At 51.6% G+C, this 14,161-nt stretch overlaps 1 protein-coding gene across 2 annotated transcripts in view; it reads left to right on the top strand.

The window, feature by feature from the left end:
* The window catches only part of ppfibp2b (PPFIA binding protein 2b), a 290,466-nt gene that overhangs the window by 163,606 nt on the left and 112,699 nt on the right, over nucleotides 1-14,161 (top strand). For both annotated transcript variants that reach the window (XM_070899493.1, XM_070899494.1), the window contains one exon: nucleotides 4,367-4,478. In XM_070899493.1, coding sequence (XP_070755594.1) covers nucleotides 4,367-4,478 — 112 coding nt within the window. The remainder of the gene's footprint in view (nucleotides 1-4,366; nucleotides 4,479-14,161) is intronic.

Genomic DNA, 14,161 nt, shown 5'->3' with positions numbered 1-14,161 from the left:
CCAGTCTCCCTCGCGCCCCCTCCCCAGTCTCCCTCGCCCCCTCCTCCCCAGTCTCCCTCGCCCCCCCCTCCCCAGTCTCCCTCGGACCCCCCCTCCCCAGTCTCCCTCGGACCCCCCCTCCCCAGTCTCCCTCGCCCCCCCCTCCCCAGTCTCCCTCGGACCCCCCCCCCCAGTCTCCCTCGGACCCCCCTCCCCAGTCTCCCTCGGACCCCCCCTCCCCAGTCTCCCTCGCCCCCCCCTCCCCAGTCTTCCTCGCCCCCACCTCCCCAGTCTCCCTCGCCCCCCCACTCCCCAGTCTCCCTCGCCCCCCCCTCCCCAGTCTCCCTCGCCCCCCCCCTCCCCCCACCCCAGTCTCCTCCGCCCCCCCCTCCCCAGTCTCCCCCCCTCCCCAGTCTCCCCCCTCCCCAGTCTCCCCCCCGACCCCAGTCTCCCTCCCCCTCTCAGTCTCCCTCCCCCCCATTCCCCAGTCTTCCTCACCCCCCCTCCCCAGTCTACCTTGACCCCCCTCCCCAGACTCCCTTGACCCCCCGTCCCCAGTCTCCCTCGCCCCCCCCTCCCCAGTCTCCCTCGCCCCCCACTCCCCAGTCTCCCTCGACCCCCCCTCCCCAGTCTCCCTCGCCCCCCCCTCCCCAGTCTCCCTCGCCCCCCCCTCCCCAGTCTCCCTCGCCCCCCCCTCCCCAGTCTCCCTCGCCCCCCCCTCCCCAGTCTCCCTCGCCCCCCCCTCCCCAGTCTCCCTCGCTCCCCCCTCCCCAGTCTCCCTCGCCCCCCCCTCCCCAGTCTCCCTCGCCCCCCCCTCCCCAGTCTCCCTCGCCCCCCCTCCCCAGTCTCCCTCGCCCCCCCCTCCCCAGTCTTCCTCGCCCCCACCTCCCCAGTCTCCCTCGCCCCCCCACTCCCCAGTCTCCCTCGCCCCCCCCTCCCCAGTCTCCCTCGCCCCCCCCCTCCCCCCACCCCAGTCTCCTCCGCCCCCCCCTCCCCAGTCTCCCCCCCTCCCCAGTCTCCCCCCTCCCCAGTCTCCCCCCCGACCCCAGTCTCCCTCCCCCTCTCAGTCTCCCTCCCCCCCATTCCCCAGTCTTCCTCACCCCCCTCCCCAGTCTCCCTCGCCCCCCCTCCCCAGTCTCCCTCGCCCCCCCTCCCCAGTCTCCCTCGCCCCCCCTCCCCAGTCTCCCTCGCCCCCCCCCTCCCCAGTCTCCCTCGCCCCCCCCTCCCCAGTCTCCCTCGCCCCCCCTCCTCAGTCTCCCTCGCCCCCCCCTCCCCAGTCTCCCTCGCCCACCCTCCCCAGTCTCCCTCGCCCCCCCCTCCCCAGTCTCCCTCGCCCCCCCTCCCCAGTCTCCCTCGCCCCCCCTCCCCAGTCTCCCTCGCCCCCCCCTCCCCAGTCTCCCTCGCCCCCCCCTCCCCAGTCTCCCTCGCCCCCCCCTCCCCAGTCTCCCTCGCCCCCCCCTCCCTCCCCAGTCTACCTCGCCCCCCCCTCCCTCCCCAGTCTACCTCGCCCCCCCTCCCTCCCCAGTCTACCTCGCCCCCCCCTCCCCAGTCTACCTCGCCCCCCCTCCCCAGTCTACCTCATCCCCCCCCCTCCCCAGTCTACCTCGCCCCCCCCTCCCCAGTCTACCTCGCCCCCCCCCTCCCCAGTCTACCTCGCCCCCCCCCTCCCCAGTCTACCTCGCCCCCCCCCCCTCCCCAGTCTACCTCGCCCCCCCCCCCCTCCCCAGTCTACCTCGCCCCCCCCCCTCCCCAGTCTACCTCGCCCCCCAATCCTTTGTCCCCTCTGTCTGTCTCTTCCCCCCCCCCCCCATCCTCCTCCATCTCCCTGCTTCCTTTCTATCACTCACACACACACATATATACGCTGACTCTCTGCCCTCTGTACTACATATGGCTGTTCTATATATAGACCATTTCCAACAGCCTCTGCACTTTCCCCTGCAACACCTGCTCGAAGTCTAACTATTATTATTGATTTATTGTCTTTTGTTGTTGGCCTAATTTTGATGTTCAGTTTAATTGAATGCAATCTCCTTCCCACCCTGAGTGCTTCTGATTGGTGCCTGTACACTCTATTTAAAACACATTTGGTTTTCACATTGAACTTACCTTCAGCTGCTTAGGCCCTGAGCTCTGAAATTCCCTCCCTGAACCTCTCCACCAATGTTCCCTTTCATTTTTATTGGCTGCGCGACCCCTTTACCAGCTTTGCGGGCATTCAAATTCCTGCGCATGCACGTTTGTTTCTATTCAAAAGCGAGCCTGCCGGCTGCACGGCAACACCAGAGTGCTGTGCACTCGCGCAGCTTAAAGGGAACATTCCCTCCACCTCTCCTCCTTCTAAGGCACTCCTTAAAACCTAGCCCTTTAACTGAGTTATAGTGTCAGCCCTGGCTCAGTGGGCAGCACACTCGCCTCTGAGTCAGAAGGTCTTGGGTTCACACTCCCACCCCAGACACTTAAGCACAAAAATCTAGGCTGACACTCCCAGTGCAGTGCTGAGGGAACGCTGCATTGTCGGAGTTGCCGACTTTCGGATCAGATATTAAACCGAAGCCATATCTGCTCTCTCAGATGGACATAAAAGATCCCATGGCACTATTTTTAAGAAGAGTAGGGGAGTTATCCCCGGTGTCCTGGGCCAATATTTACCCTTCGATCATCGTAACAAAAAACAGTTTACCTGGTCATTATGAGGTTGATGTTTGTGGGAGCTTGCTGAGCGCAAATTGGCTGCCACGTTTCCCACCCATCATCATCATCATCATAGGGAGTCCCTCCGAATCGAGGAAGACTTGCTTCCACTCTTAGCATGAGTTCTTAGCTGGCTGTACCGTCCCATATGAGAACCACAGTCCCTGTCACAGGTGGGACAAACAGTCGCGAGGGAAGGGGTGGGTGGGACAGTTTTGCCGCATGTTCTTTCCGCTGCCTGCGCTTGATTTTTGCATGCTCTCGACAGTGAGACTCGAGGTGCTCAGCACCCTCCCAGATGCACTTCCTCCCTTTAGGGCGATCTTTGGCCAGGGACTCCCAGGTGTTAGTGGAGATGTTGCACTTTATCAGGGAGGCTTTGAGGGTGTCCTTGTAACGTTTCCGCTGCCCTCCTTTGTCTCGTTTGCCGTGAAGTAGTTCCGAGTAGAGCACTTGCTTTGGGAGTCTCGTGTCTGGCATGCCAACTATGTGGCCTGCCCAGCGGAGCTGATCAAGTGTGGTCAGTGCTTCAATGCTGGGGATGTTGGCCTGGATGAGGATACTAACATTGGTGCGTCTGTCCTCCCAGGGGATTTGTAGGAACTTGCGGAGACGTCATTGGTGGTATTTCTCCAGTGACTACATGGTCCATGTCTCTGAGCCACACAGGAGGGCAGGTATTACTACAGCCCTGTAGACCATGAGCTTGGTGGTAGATTTGAGGGCCTGGCCTTCAAACACTCTTTTCCTCAGGTGACCGAAGGCTGCACTGGCGCACCGGTAGGCGGTGTTGGATCTCGTCGTCAATGCTTGCTCTTGTTGATAGGAGGCTCCCGAAGTGGTCCACGTTGTCCAGGTCCGCGCCGTGGATCTTGATGACTGGGGGGGGCAGTGCTGTGCGGCGAGGACAGGCTGGTGGAGGACCTTTGTCTTACTGATGTTTAGCGTAAGGCCCATGCTTTCGTACGCTTCAGTAACTACGCCGAATATGTCCTGGAGTTCAGCCTCAGTATGTGCGCAGATGCAGGCATCATCCGCGTACTGTAGCTTGACGACAGAGGTTGGGTTGGTCTTGGACCTGGCCTGGAGACGGCGAAGGTTGAACAGCTTCCCACTGGTTCTGTAGTTTAGTTCCACTCCAGCAGGGAGCTTGTTGACTGTGAGGTGGAGCATGGCAGCGAGGAAGATTGAGAAGAAGGTTGAGGCAATGACGCAGCCCTGCTTGACCCCGGACTGGATGTGGATTGGGTCTGTGATGGATCCGTTAGTAAGGATCATGGCCTGCATGTCGTCGTGGAGCAGGCGGAAGATGGTGATGAACTTTTGCGTTTCCCATACTACAACAGTGACTACACTCCAAAAGTACTTCACTGGCTGTAAAGTACTTTGAGATGTCCAGTGGTCGTGAAAAGCACTATATAAATCCAGGTCCTTCTTTGTTTCTTTTGGTCACTGTCTCAATATTTCCTTCTGTGGCTCGGTATCAAATTTGTCTGATTACACTCCTGTAAAGCGACCTGGGCTGTTTCACTACATAAAAGACGCTGTATAAATACAAGTTGTTGTCATGTCACTAATTGGGAATAGCATTTCGCAATGAAAGCACTTTATACCTGAGAAGTATTGACTTATTTTGGAAGCAGTTTGAGGTTTCTGTTCTGGTTAATATATTAATTTTTCGATCAAACCCCAGGCTGAAATCGAAGATCTGCGTCAACAGCTGACCGGAAAAGATATCGAGATCGAAAGATTACAGAGCCAGCTTTGTTCCAGAGCCTCCGTGCAGAGTGACGGGTCTGACAGAGGTAGGAATGGCGCACACTAACCAAGCTGAGCTGTACACGCTAAAGTCAGAAAATGCATGGAAAACACTCAGTTGGCCAGGCAGCACCTGTAGAGAGAGAAGCCGAGTTAACTCTTCAGGTCATAGCATCATAGAATGATATAGCGCACAAGAAGGCCATTCAGCCCATCGTGCCTGTGCCGGCTCTTTGGCAGAGCTAGCCAATTAGTTCCCCCCATCTCACCACCTCCCCGCTCTTTCCCCATAGCCCTGTAAACATGTTTCCTTCAAGAGGTGATTTCATAGAAAGGTAGAAAATTCTTAGAGGGATTGACAGGGTAGATACTCAGAAGTTGTTTCCCCCTGGCTGGAGAGCCCAGAACTAGGGGGCACAGTCTCGGGATACAGACTTGGCCATTTAGAACATAAGAACATAAAAAATAGGAACAGGAGTCGGCCATCTCCGCCTGCTCCGCCATTCAAAAAGATCATGGCTGATCTGATCTTGGCCTCAACTCCACTTCCCTGCCTGCTCCCCATAACTCTTGACTCCCTTATCTTTCAAAAATCTGTCTTTAAGACTGAGCTAAGGAGGAATTTCTTCACTCAGAGGGTTGTGAATCTTGGGAATTCTAAATCTCAGAGGGCTGTGGATACTGAGTCGTTGAGTATATTCAAGGCGGAGATAGATAGATTTTTGGATTATAGGGGCATCAAGAGATATGGGGATCGGGCAGGAAAGTGGAGTTGAGGTCGAAGGTCAGCCATGATCTTATTTGGCTCGAGGGGCCAAATGGCTTACTCCTGCTCCTAATTCTTATGTCCTTGTGTATCACCTGAGCTCTGTTTCTCTCCCTCTCTCCAGAGTTGGAGATGCTGCCTGACCTGTTGAGTATTTCTAGCATTTTCTGTTTTAATCATCCGATTTTCAGCAACCTCAGTCTTTCGTTTGAGCTGTGCAAAAGTGGTCCAAATCATTTTATCCAGCAGCAAAAGTTCATTACACAAGGACTTAGCCTGTGGAACGCTGGATTTTACTGCGTAAAGTGAATTACAATATCCTGACGTTTTTCTTTTTTCAGCACATGTTTTTTTTTGCCTCGAGCCCCACGATGTTTTTCTACAGGTTATTTTTCTCTCTGGTTTACTCTTCTCCAATCATGAAGGCATGAAATCCTTGCTGAGTATGGTTCCATGGGCGGGAGTTACTGTTTGGTCTCTGGTTCAGGTGGATCTTATTCGCGTGCGGCTTTTGACGATTGAGTGTTGGCAGCTCGTCCAACCACAGGTGGAGAGGCCGAGGTTACACCGAGGACCACTTCATTGTAATGGAGTGGGGAAGGGCGGGTGGGGGAGCAAACACTGGGCACTCCACAAGCCAAGGGGAAAAAAAAGAAAGATTTGCATTTATATATCGCCTTTCACAACCACTGGACGTCTCAAAGCGCTTTACTGCCATTAAAGCACTTTTGAAATGTAGTCACTGATGTCGGGCCCAAGTTTCCACATGATTTGCGCCTGATTTTTAGGAGCAACTGGTGGAGAACGGACTATCTTAGAAATCGCAATTCTCCACATTTTTTTTCTGCAGTTCTAGTCAGTTAGAACAGTTTCACATTGGAACAGAATTTTTTCTTCAAAAGGGGGTGTGTCCGGCCACTGACGCCTGATTTCAAAGTTTCCACAGTGAAAACGTACTCCAAACTAACTTAGAATGGAGCAAGTGAAGATTTTTGTAGAACTGAAAAAACCTTGTCTACACATTAAAAAATCAGGCGCAGGTTACAAATTAAGCGTCCAGAACGAGGTGGGGGGGGGGAAGGGAAGTCATTAAATTCTATAATAAATCCTTATTTATACTTATACAAATATTATACAAATAAATCCAATCTGAATAAAAATTTATAAGCAAAGAAAATATTAAATAAACCATCTTCCTACCTGTGTGAAAGTGCTTCAGCCAGCGAGAATGCTGCAGGAAGCCTCACAAGTTGAGGCAGCCGTTCCCGTGGGGGGGGCGGGGAAGAGGAAACCGTTCGTTCCCGACGGCAGGGGGGGAGGAGGAAGCCATTCCCGACGGCGGGGGGGGGGGGGGGGAGGGAGGGAGTGCGGGCCCGACCGACCGACCGCAGAGGGGGGGGGGTGGAGGAAGCCATTCCCGACGGCGGGGGGGGGGGGGGGGGGGAGGGAGGGAGTGCGGGCCCGACCGACCGACCGCAGCGGGGGGGGTGGGGGGGAGGAAGCCGTTCCAGATGGCGGGCGGGTGGGGGGAAGGAGGCAGTGAGAAGGCTGCAGGAAGCCTCACAAGTTCAGCAGCCATTCCCGACGGCAGTGGGGGGGGGAGGCCGTCAGGAAACGACTGCCTCAACTTTCTGAGGCTTCCTGCAGCCTTCTCACTGCTGCAGGAAGCCTCAGTGCTGATGTGCTGATGGCAATGTGCTTTTATTAAAAAAATTTAAAAAATTAAACAGCTACAAAGAACTACAAAAATGGCCGAGTGCCAATGTTTCCTTCACACTGCGCGTGCGCGAACGCTCCAACGCGCACGCGCAGGGTTGCCGGCAGGAAAAAAACTAATTTAAATGGTACCCGCCCCCTCCCACTTACAAAATTGGTGCGAGTGGTAGGCTCCGCCCCCCTGGGCGCCGCGCCAAACAGACAAGGAGCTGTAGGGCGCTCCAGGATCGCGCGGTTTTTTTCCGGCGCGAAAAATGGGCGCCCAGCTCGGAGGGGCGCCTGTTTTGTAGCGTGTGGAAACTTGGGGCCGTAATGTGGGAAACGCGGAGCCAATTTGCACACAGCAAGTTCCCACAAACAGCAATGTGATAATGACCAGATAATCTGTTTTTGTTATGTTGATTGAGGGTTAAATATTGGCCCAGGACACTGGGGATAACTCCCCTGCTCTTCTTCAGAATAGTGCCATGGGATCTTTTGCATCCACCCGAGTGAGCAGACGGGGCCTCGGTTTAACGAAAGACGGCATCTCCAACTGTGCAACACACCCTCAGCACTGCACTGGAGCATCAGCCTAGATTTTTGTGCTCAAATCCCTGGAGTGGGACTCAAACCCACAACCTTCTGACTCAGAGGCGAGTGAGGATAATGAGATGAGTTGTTGCACCCTTGTTGTTGCTGCCCTTCTGGCTGTGATCTTAAATATGAGGGATACCTGGTTTAATTTGCTCATTTTATAAGCGCCTCACAGTAAAAGAAAAAATACTTGTGTTTCTATAGCGCCTTTCACAACCTCAGAATATCCCAAAATGCTTTACAGCCAATGACGTACTTGTGTAGGGAAATGCGGCAGCCAATTTGCGCGCAACAAGGTCCCACAAATAGCAAGACGATAATGACTAGATGATCTGTTTTAGTGATGTTGATTGAGGGATAAATATTGGCCAGGATACCGAGGAAAACTCCCCTGCCCTTTTCCAAAATAATGGCCATTTTTTTTACATCCACCTGAGAGGGCAGGTGGGGTCTCATCCAAAAGACAGCACCTCCAAAAGTGTAGCGCTCCCTCAGTCTGGATTTTTGTGCTCAAGTCTCTGGAGTGGGATTTGAACCTACGACCTTCTGACCGAGGCGAGTGCGCTGCCACGTGATGAGAAGTCAAAAGACTTAGGTTTGAGCTGATGTCAACTCGGGTTCCCAAGCTGAAAGCTCCGAAGCTAATCCCTATTTTTGCCACCAATCAGATAAAGTCTCAAAATGTTAAAATAAAAGTCCAAATCCATTTGTTTTATTCTAGTTTTCTTTCCTTTTCTTTCCTTTTCTTCCTTCCTGAAGCCAGCAATGACCCGTGGCCACAGATGTCCCCAGGTACATTGACCAGTGACCATTCTCCGTGACTGGGTCTTGAACCTGCAATCATTTGGCTCGGAGCCTGGTTGGAACTCCCTGACAAAGGGCGCTCGCAGCTTTTAATAATGCATTGGGAGCATTCGTGTGCGCGGGCAGGGTGTCACATTTCGTTGGCCAGATTCTGCATTTTTCCAGATGTAAACTGAGCAGATTACACGTCCTAACCTCCCCAGCAATGTTCTGCATGAAGTCCGTTATATCAACAATCTCAATAAATTGCAGCCAAATTTAATAACTGTATGAAGTCACTTGTCTTTTGGAGATGTGTTGATTGCGTACCAGGGCCTGTGCAGTGGGAGTGTGTGTGTTAAACTCTGCGGCGAGCCAGATGTTCGTTTAATGCAAGGAAAGTGTACAAGCAATGATTGCGTTCAGCTGGAGGAATCATTGGCCCGAAAATTGCGGCCTTTTGGGGTGCGTACGATGTGTGCCCAACCAGGCCCCGCAAGGTCCGGTTCTCAGGGCACGACGCGAATGCGCCGAGAACCAACTTTTGTGATTTGTCAAAACGTCTTTAGACAGATCGCACACATCCCCGAGAGGGGATAGAGTGTAAAAGCAGAGAAGTCCTGCTGCAACTGTACAGGGTATTGGTGAGGCCACATCTAGAGTACTGCATACAGTTTCCGTATTTAAGGAACGATATACTTGCATTAGAGGCTGTTCAGAGAAGGTTCACTAGGTTGATTCCGGAGATGAGGAGGTTGACTTATGAAGATAGGTTGAGTAGGTTGGGCCTATATTCATTCGAGTTCAGAAGAATGAGAGGTGATTTTATCGAAACATATAAGATAATGAGGGGGCTCGACAATGTGGATGCAGAGAGGATATTTCCACTCGGGAAACTAAAACTAGGGGACATAATCTTAGAATAAGGGGCCGCCCATTTAAAACTGAGATAAGGAGGAATTTCTTCTCTGAGGTTTGTAAATCTGTGGAATTCTCTGCCCCAGAGAGCTGTGGAGGCTGGATCATTGAATATATTTAAGACAGAGATAGACAGATTTTTGAGCAATAAGGGAATAAAGGGTTATGGAGCTGGGAGGTGGAGCTGAGTCCATGATCAGATCAGCCTTGATATTGAATAGCGGAGCAGGCTCAATGGGCCAAATGGCCTACTCCTCCTTCTATTTCTTATGTTCTTAAGGACATTCGCCCAACTCCTGCCCCACAAATGTCCACCAGCGTAAGAGTTTTAAAACATAGAAAAATTCAAATGTTTCTACTTATTTTTATATTAAAACCCTGTCTATGAAAGTACATTTATTTTTAACACTATTAAAAGATTTCAAAAAATAAATATTTTCTCTAAAACATTTAATTTAACGCAATTTCTATTTTATTTATGTTTGTATTTTATTTGATTTTAGGGAAATTCTCATTGATAGTAATGGGAGCTCGGAGCTCCCATTACCGTGAATGAGAATACTGCATTGTGATTGGTGGTCCAGGGCCACGGGATCCCAGGATACGCACACGGTCCTGGGGAAACATGTTCCTGTACGCTAGACTGCAAAACTAAACCTTGGAGCGCAGGTCTCCGTTCCTCCGGGAACACCAGGTGTTTTCGTAAAAAAATGTTTTTTGGTCGGAGGTGTTCACCCACAGGAAGCCTCCGATCGCAATTTTCCCCCGATTGTATTTAACGTGGCCTCTTGCGTCAGTGTAGGATTCTGCATCGTACACCATGGTTATAGTCGATTTGCCAAATTCTGAACAGTTCAATTACATTTGGAACATAGGAGTTGCAAGATGCAAAAAACTCCATCTGGTTGGCCGCCTCCCCTCCTGATGGTCGCACGATCCAGCGATAACGGAGTCGTTGACCAATTGATCAGTCTCTATCAATGAGTGTACAACAGACCCAGACACGAGGTGAGGAAAACCCCCAGTGGGGGAGAGCTTTGGGAACCATAGGTCCAAGGTCACCACCCCCGAGCTCGCTACACTCACCACACGTCACGTCTCACATTACTCATAGATTGTGTCCCAAAATATTATCTTAAAGAGATCTATCTAATTTGCATTTGATGAATCGACACGAACTGCTTCCCCCATCTCCCTGGGGACCCTGTTCCACAGATTAACCACTCGCTCACTGGAATATTGTTTCCGCAGATTAGTTTTGAATTTTCCCCTCCCTTCATGCGCAGGCCGTGTCCTCTGGTTCTGCTGTTCAGGACACAGTGAAGCAGCTTGTCATCGTCGACATTATCTAGTCCCTTCAGAATTCTAAAAATCAGCAATCATATTAGAACCGTCTAATCCATTTGGTAGACTCTACCCAGTTCACTTGGCCCAAACCAGCCTGTAATACATTTGGTGATTGTCCTAAAAGGATCCTTTTCATGCCCCATGACCGTGTCAGCCATGGCTCAGTGGGTGGCACCCTCGTCTCTGAGTCAGAAGGCTGTGGGTTCAAGTCCCACTCCAGAGGCTGACAATCCCAGTGCAGTGCTGAGGGAGTGCTGCACTGTCGGAGGTGCTGTCTTTTGGATGAGACGTAAAACCAAGGCCCTATCTGCCCCCCTCTCAGCTGGATGTAAAAGATCCCATGGCAGCATTTCGAAGAAGAACAGGGGAGTTATTCCCAGTGTCCTGGGCCAGTATTTATTCCTCAGTGAACATAACAAAAAAAAAAATTATCTGGTCATTATCACATTTCCGTGTGAAAATTGGCTGTCGTGTTTCTCACATTACAGCAGTGATTACACTTCAAAAAAAAGTACTTCATTGGCTGTAAAGTGCTTTGAGACATCCGGTGGTCATGAGAGGTGCTATATAACTGCAGTCTTTCTTCCTTTATCTGACCCCTGGAATTCAATAGTGAAGGAAGGTGAAAGGTCACGACAGGCAAGCTGTGTGGCCATGGAAATAAACGTTTACCAGATGTAGCCAACCTTTTTTCATTCTTTTCATGTTTTTGAACCCTCTTGGCACTGACTCAGATCCACTAACCATTTAACTATCGATGAACCCTGGGTCCCTTTGCATGAACAATATAAATCATATCGTCGAGTCAGAGAGAGCAAGGTGGAGTCAGACTCTGCTCCCTCATTTGATGGGAATGTGACTTTTTAAAAATGTAATATCCTTGTGGATTTAAATGGCAGAATAAAAATTGATATCCCATGCATATCTTTTATCCTTATGAATCTTTTGCCAGCATAAATGTTGGGCACTTTTATCGATTTAAAAAAACTTGTAAATGGGGAGGGGGGGGCGGGAAGAACACATTGAAGGACGTTAAACTGGAGATGTATAAATAAATCTGACCTTTCTGTTAGCATACAGCCATTGTACTCGTTGTTTGCGGTTGTGGATTTTACTGCTCTGCCTCACGGGCCTGCAGCCGCCACACAACGATGGTGGACGTGCGGCTAACTGGCCGGCGCCATAACAACGGTGTCAGGGACGCTCAAGTCTGCTCCAACTGAGTGTCTCCCGGTGCTGTCCTACATCACCCCACCCACCATTCCCCATAACGCGACCCTGCTCCGTGAGACGGAAACGATCATGAGCAACATCGACCTTCCTATTCACAAAGACTTAAAAAAAAACACCACCAAAGCCCTTAAAATGGTGCCGGCTTTTCTGGGAAACAGCAGCCAGTATTCACGCAGCCGGTATCGATCCATTGTCCTGGTGGACGGAATCGTGGGACGCCGGCAACATAAAGAACCAACACCTCATCGCTGATCCAGCAGCCGAGGTCCCTGGCTTCCACCTCCTGCAGAGACAGCGGGCAGCGCTCGACCCAACCCAAACAGGGCACGGACGCTGCGATCACATGCTCCACTCGGGGAGGATGAGGGACAACCCGAAGTGCTCATGTGGCCGTGATTCCCAGATTTTGGAACACGTCACATCAACTTGCCCATTGAAATCTGTCGCGGGAGGCACCTCATTTCTCCACTGCGCATCTCAGGAGGCTGTCGAATGGAGAGCTAGACATCCCATAATAAGCTTTTCCCATCGTGTGAAACAACAACAACCCAGGTTCAAATCCAGCCCTGACTGGTGGGGTTAGAGGTTTTGGGCTGGATTTTCGACTTTGCTCATTTCGGGGCGGTAATGGCGGTAAAGTTTGCGCCCGGGAAGAGTTTGCGCCTCAGCCGGCCTCGGAGCGCTCCAAGAGAGGCCTGAGGAGAAAACCAACCTGAAAAAGAACCCACCAAAACATTCCCAATACACAGCCCACGCTCCACAGCATAAATCACAAAAACAATCACATTTACCCGAGGTCGGCATTACTTACCTCACTGTAGTCGGTAAAGGTCAGGCCGCCTACTTTCACAGGCGGTCCCAGCAGGGGGCGCTCTACACAGCGCTACGGATCGGGCGGGAGTCAAAAACCAAGCCGATGTCGCAACCAGGGGCATTGCACACCGGCTCGCCTCTTCCGAGCGGTAATGCTCCGCGCCCCGCCAAGACCGGCCCCAAAAACACCGGCAGGGCGCTGGAAGCTTGCTGCCCGCCCAGAAGAGCTCACCGCCGCCATTGTCGCCCCTCCGGGATGAAACGAGAGGGGGACAGAGTTTGGGTAGGTAGCAGGCACAGAACTGTGGTCCAGACCTGCCCCATATTTATCACTAATTAGCGATCACAAACCGACAAACTAGAGGATTAAAGGGATAAAATGGTAAAAGGTCCCTTGGGCTGAGTTTCTGAAGTTGAGCTAAAGTTGTTTGTTAAGGTCCAGTCGAGCGAGCTTGGCTCTGTGGCTGGCTGTGTTGTATTTGACCTGAGGGGGGCTTGATGCTGCCACTGAGTGACTAGAATGGAAAGTGCTGCCTCCCCCAACACTGAGTTCCATCACTTGGGTGAGCGCGATCTAATCTACAAAAGGTTCCAAGTTTCTAATTTGGTGAACAGTTATTTCAGCCTAGGTAATGTCCCCCAGTTCCCAGATAGATAGTCAAAGATGCCACGAAAGTTTTTGAAGGAGGACAGAGGATTCACTCCGTGTCTCCTGGCCAACATTCCTCCCAACCAATACCCTCGAAAGCTGGTCTTTCATTGGTTACTGACTGTGGGGTTGTCGTGTGTATGCTTGGGGTTACTAGCCACCAGGCACCACTGTCGGAGGTCATTGGGCTGTACACACGTCTGTGCGGGCCAGGTATATAAGCATGCCGCCATGTAATGTAGGCACTTTGGGCACGAATAAAGTTGAGCCAGGTTTGCACCTGAGTGAGTTTACAGTATTCAGTCTATCGAGTTATTACATACATAACAGGGATTCACCTACATGCCAACAATTACTGCACTTCGAAGATATTCATTGGATATAAAACACTTTTGGAGGTTTGAGAGATGGGATGAGGCATTATGTAAATGCAAAAGTCATTTTTTATATTCAACGCCATTAGGCTTTGCCTCTTAAAGGAATGGGGGTTACTTCTGAGCTGTTTGCCTATCTTTGAAATCTGCTACAGTCCTACAAACCTTAAAGAAATTGTTTCATTAGCTGAGTAAGGCACAAGAATTATGGTCAAGTCCTTAATTGATGGTTTCAGGTTTTTCCTGCAGCTCTTTGAAGGTCAGCTTTCGGAAGGCAATGTAGTCATGGTAACAGCTTAGAATTGGCCTAAGCCGCAAGGAACAGGGGAACAGCAGGAGGCCATTCAGCCCCTCAAGCCTGTTCCGCCATTCGATCAGAACACGGCTGATCTGTATCTAACATCCATTGAACGGCCTCGGATTGATATCCCTTAATACCCTTTCCAATCAGAAATCGACCAAACGATCAAATTGACCCCCAGCCTCAACAGCTTTTTAGAGGAGAGAATTCTACAAAAATATTTCCCCCCGAATTTGAGAAGCTTTCATGATCCT

The sequence above is a fragment of the Pristiophorus japonicus genome, chromosome 14, assembly GCF_044704955.1.
Source record: "Pristiophorus japonicus isolate sPriJap1 chromosome 14, sPriJap1.hap1, whole genome shotgun sequence".
Taxonomy (NCBI): Eukaryota; Metazoa; Chordata; class Chondrichthyes; family Pristiophoridae; genus Pristiophorus; species Pristiophorus japonicus.
This window is presented reverse-complemented; position numbering and strand designations above follow the sequence as displayed.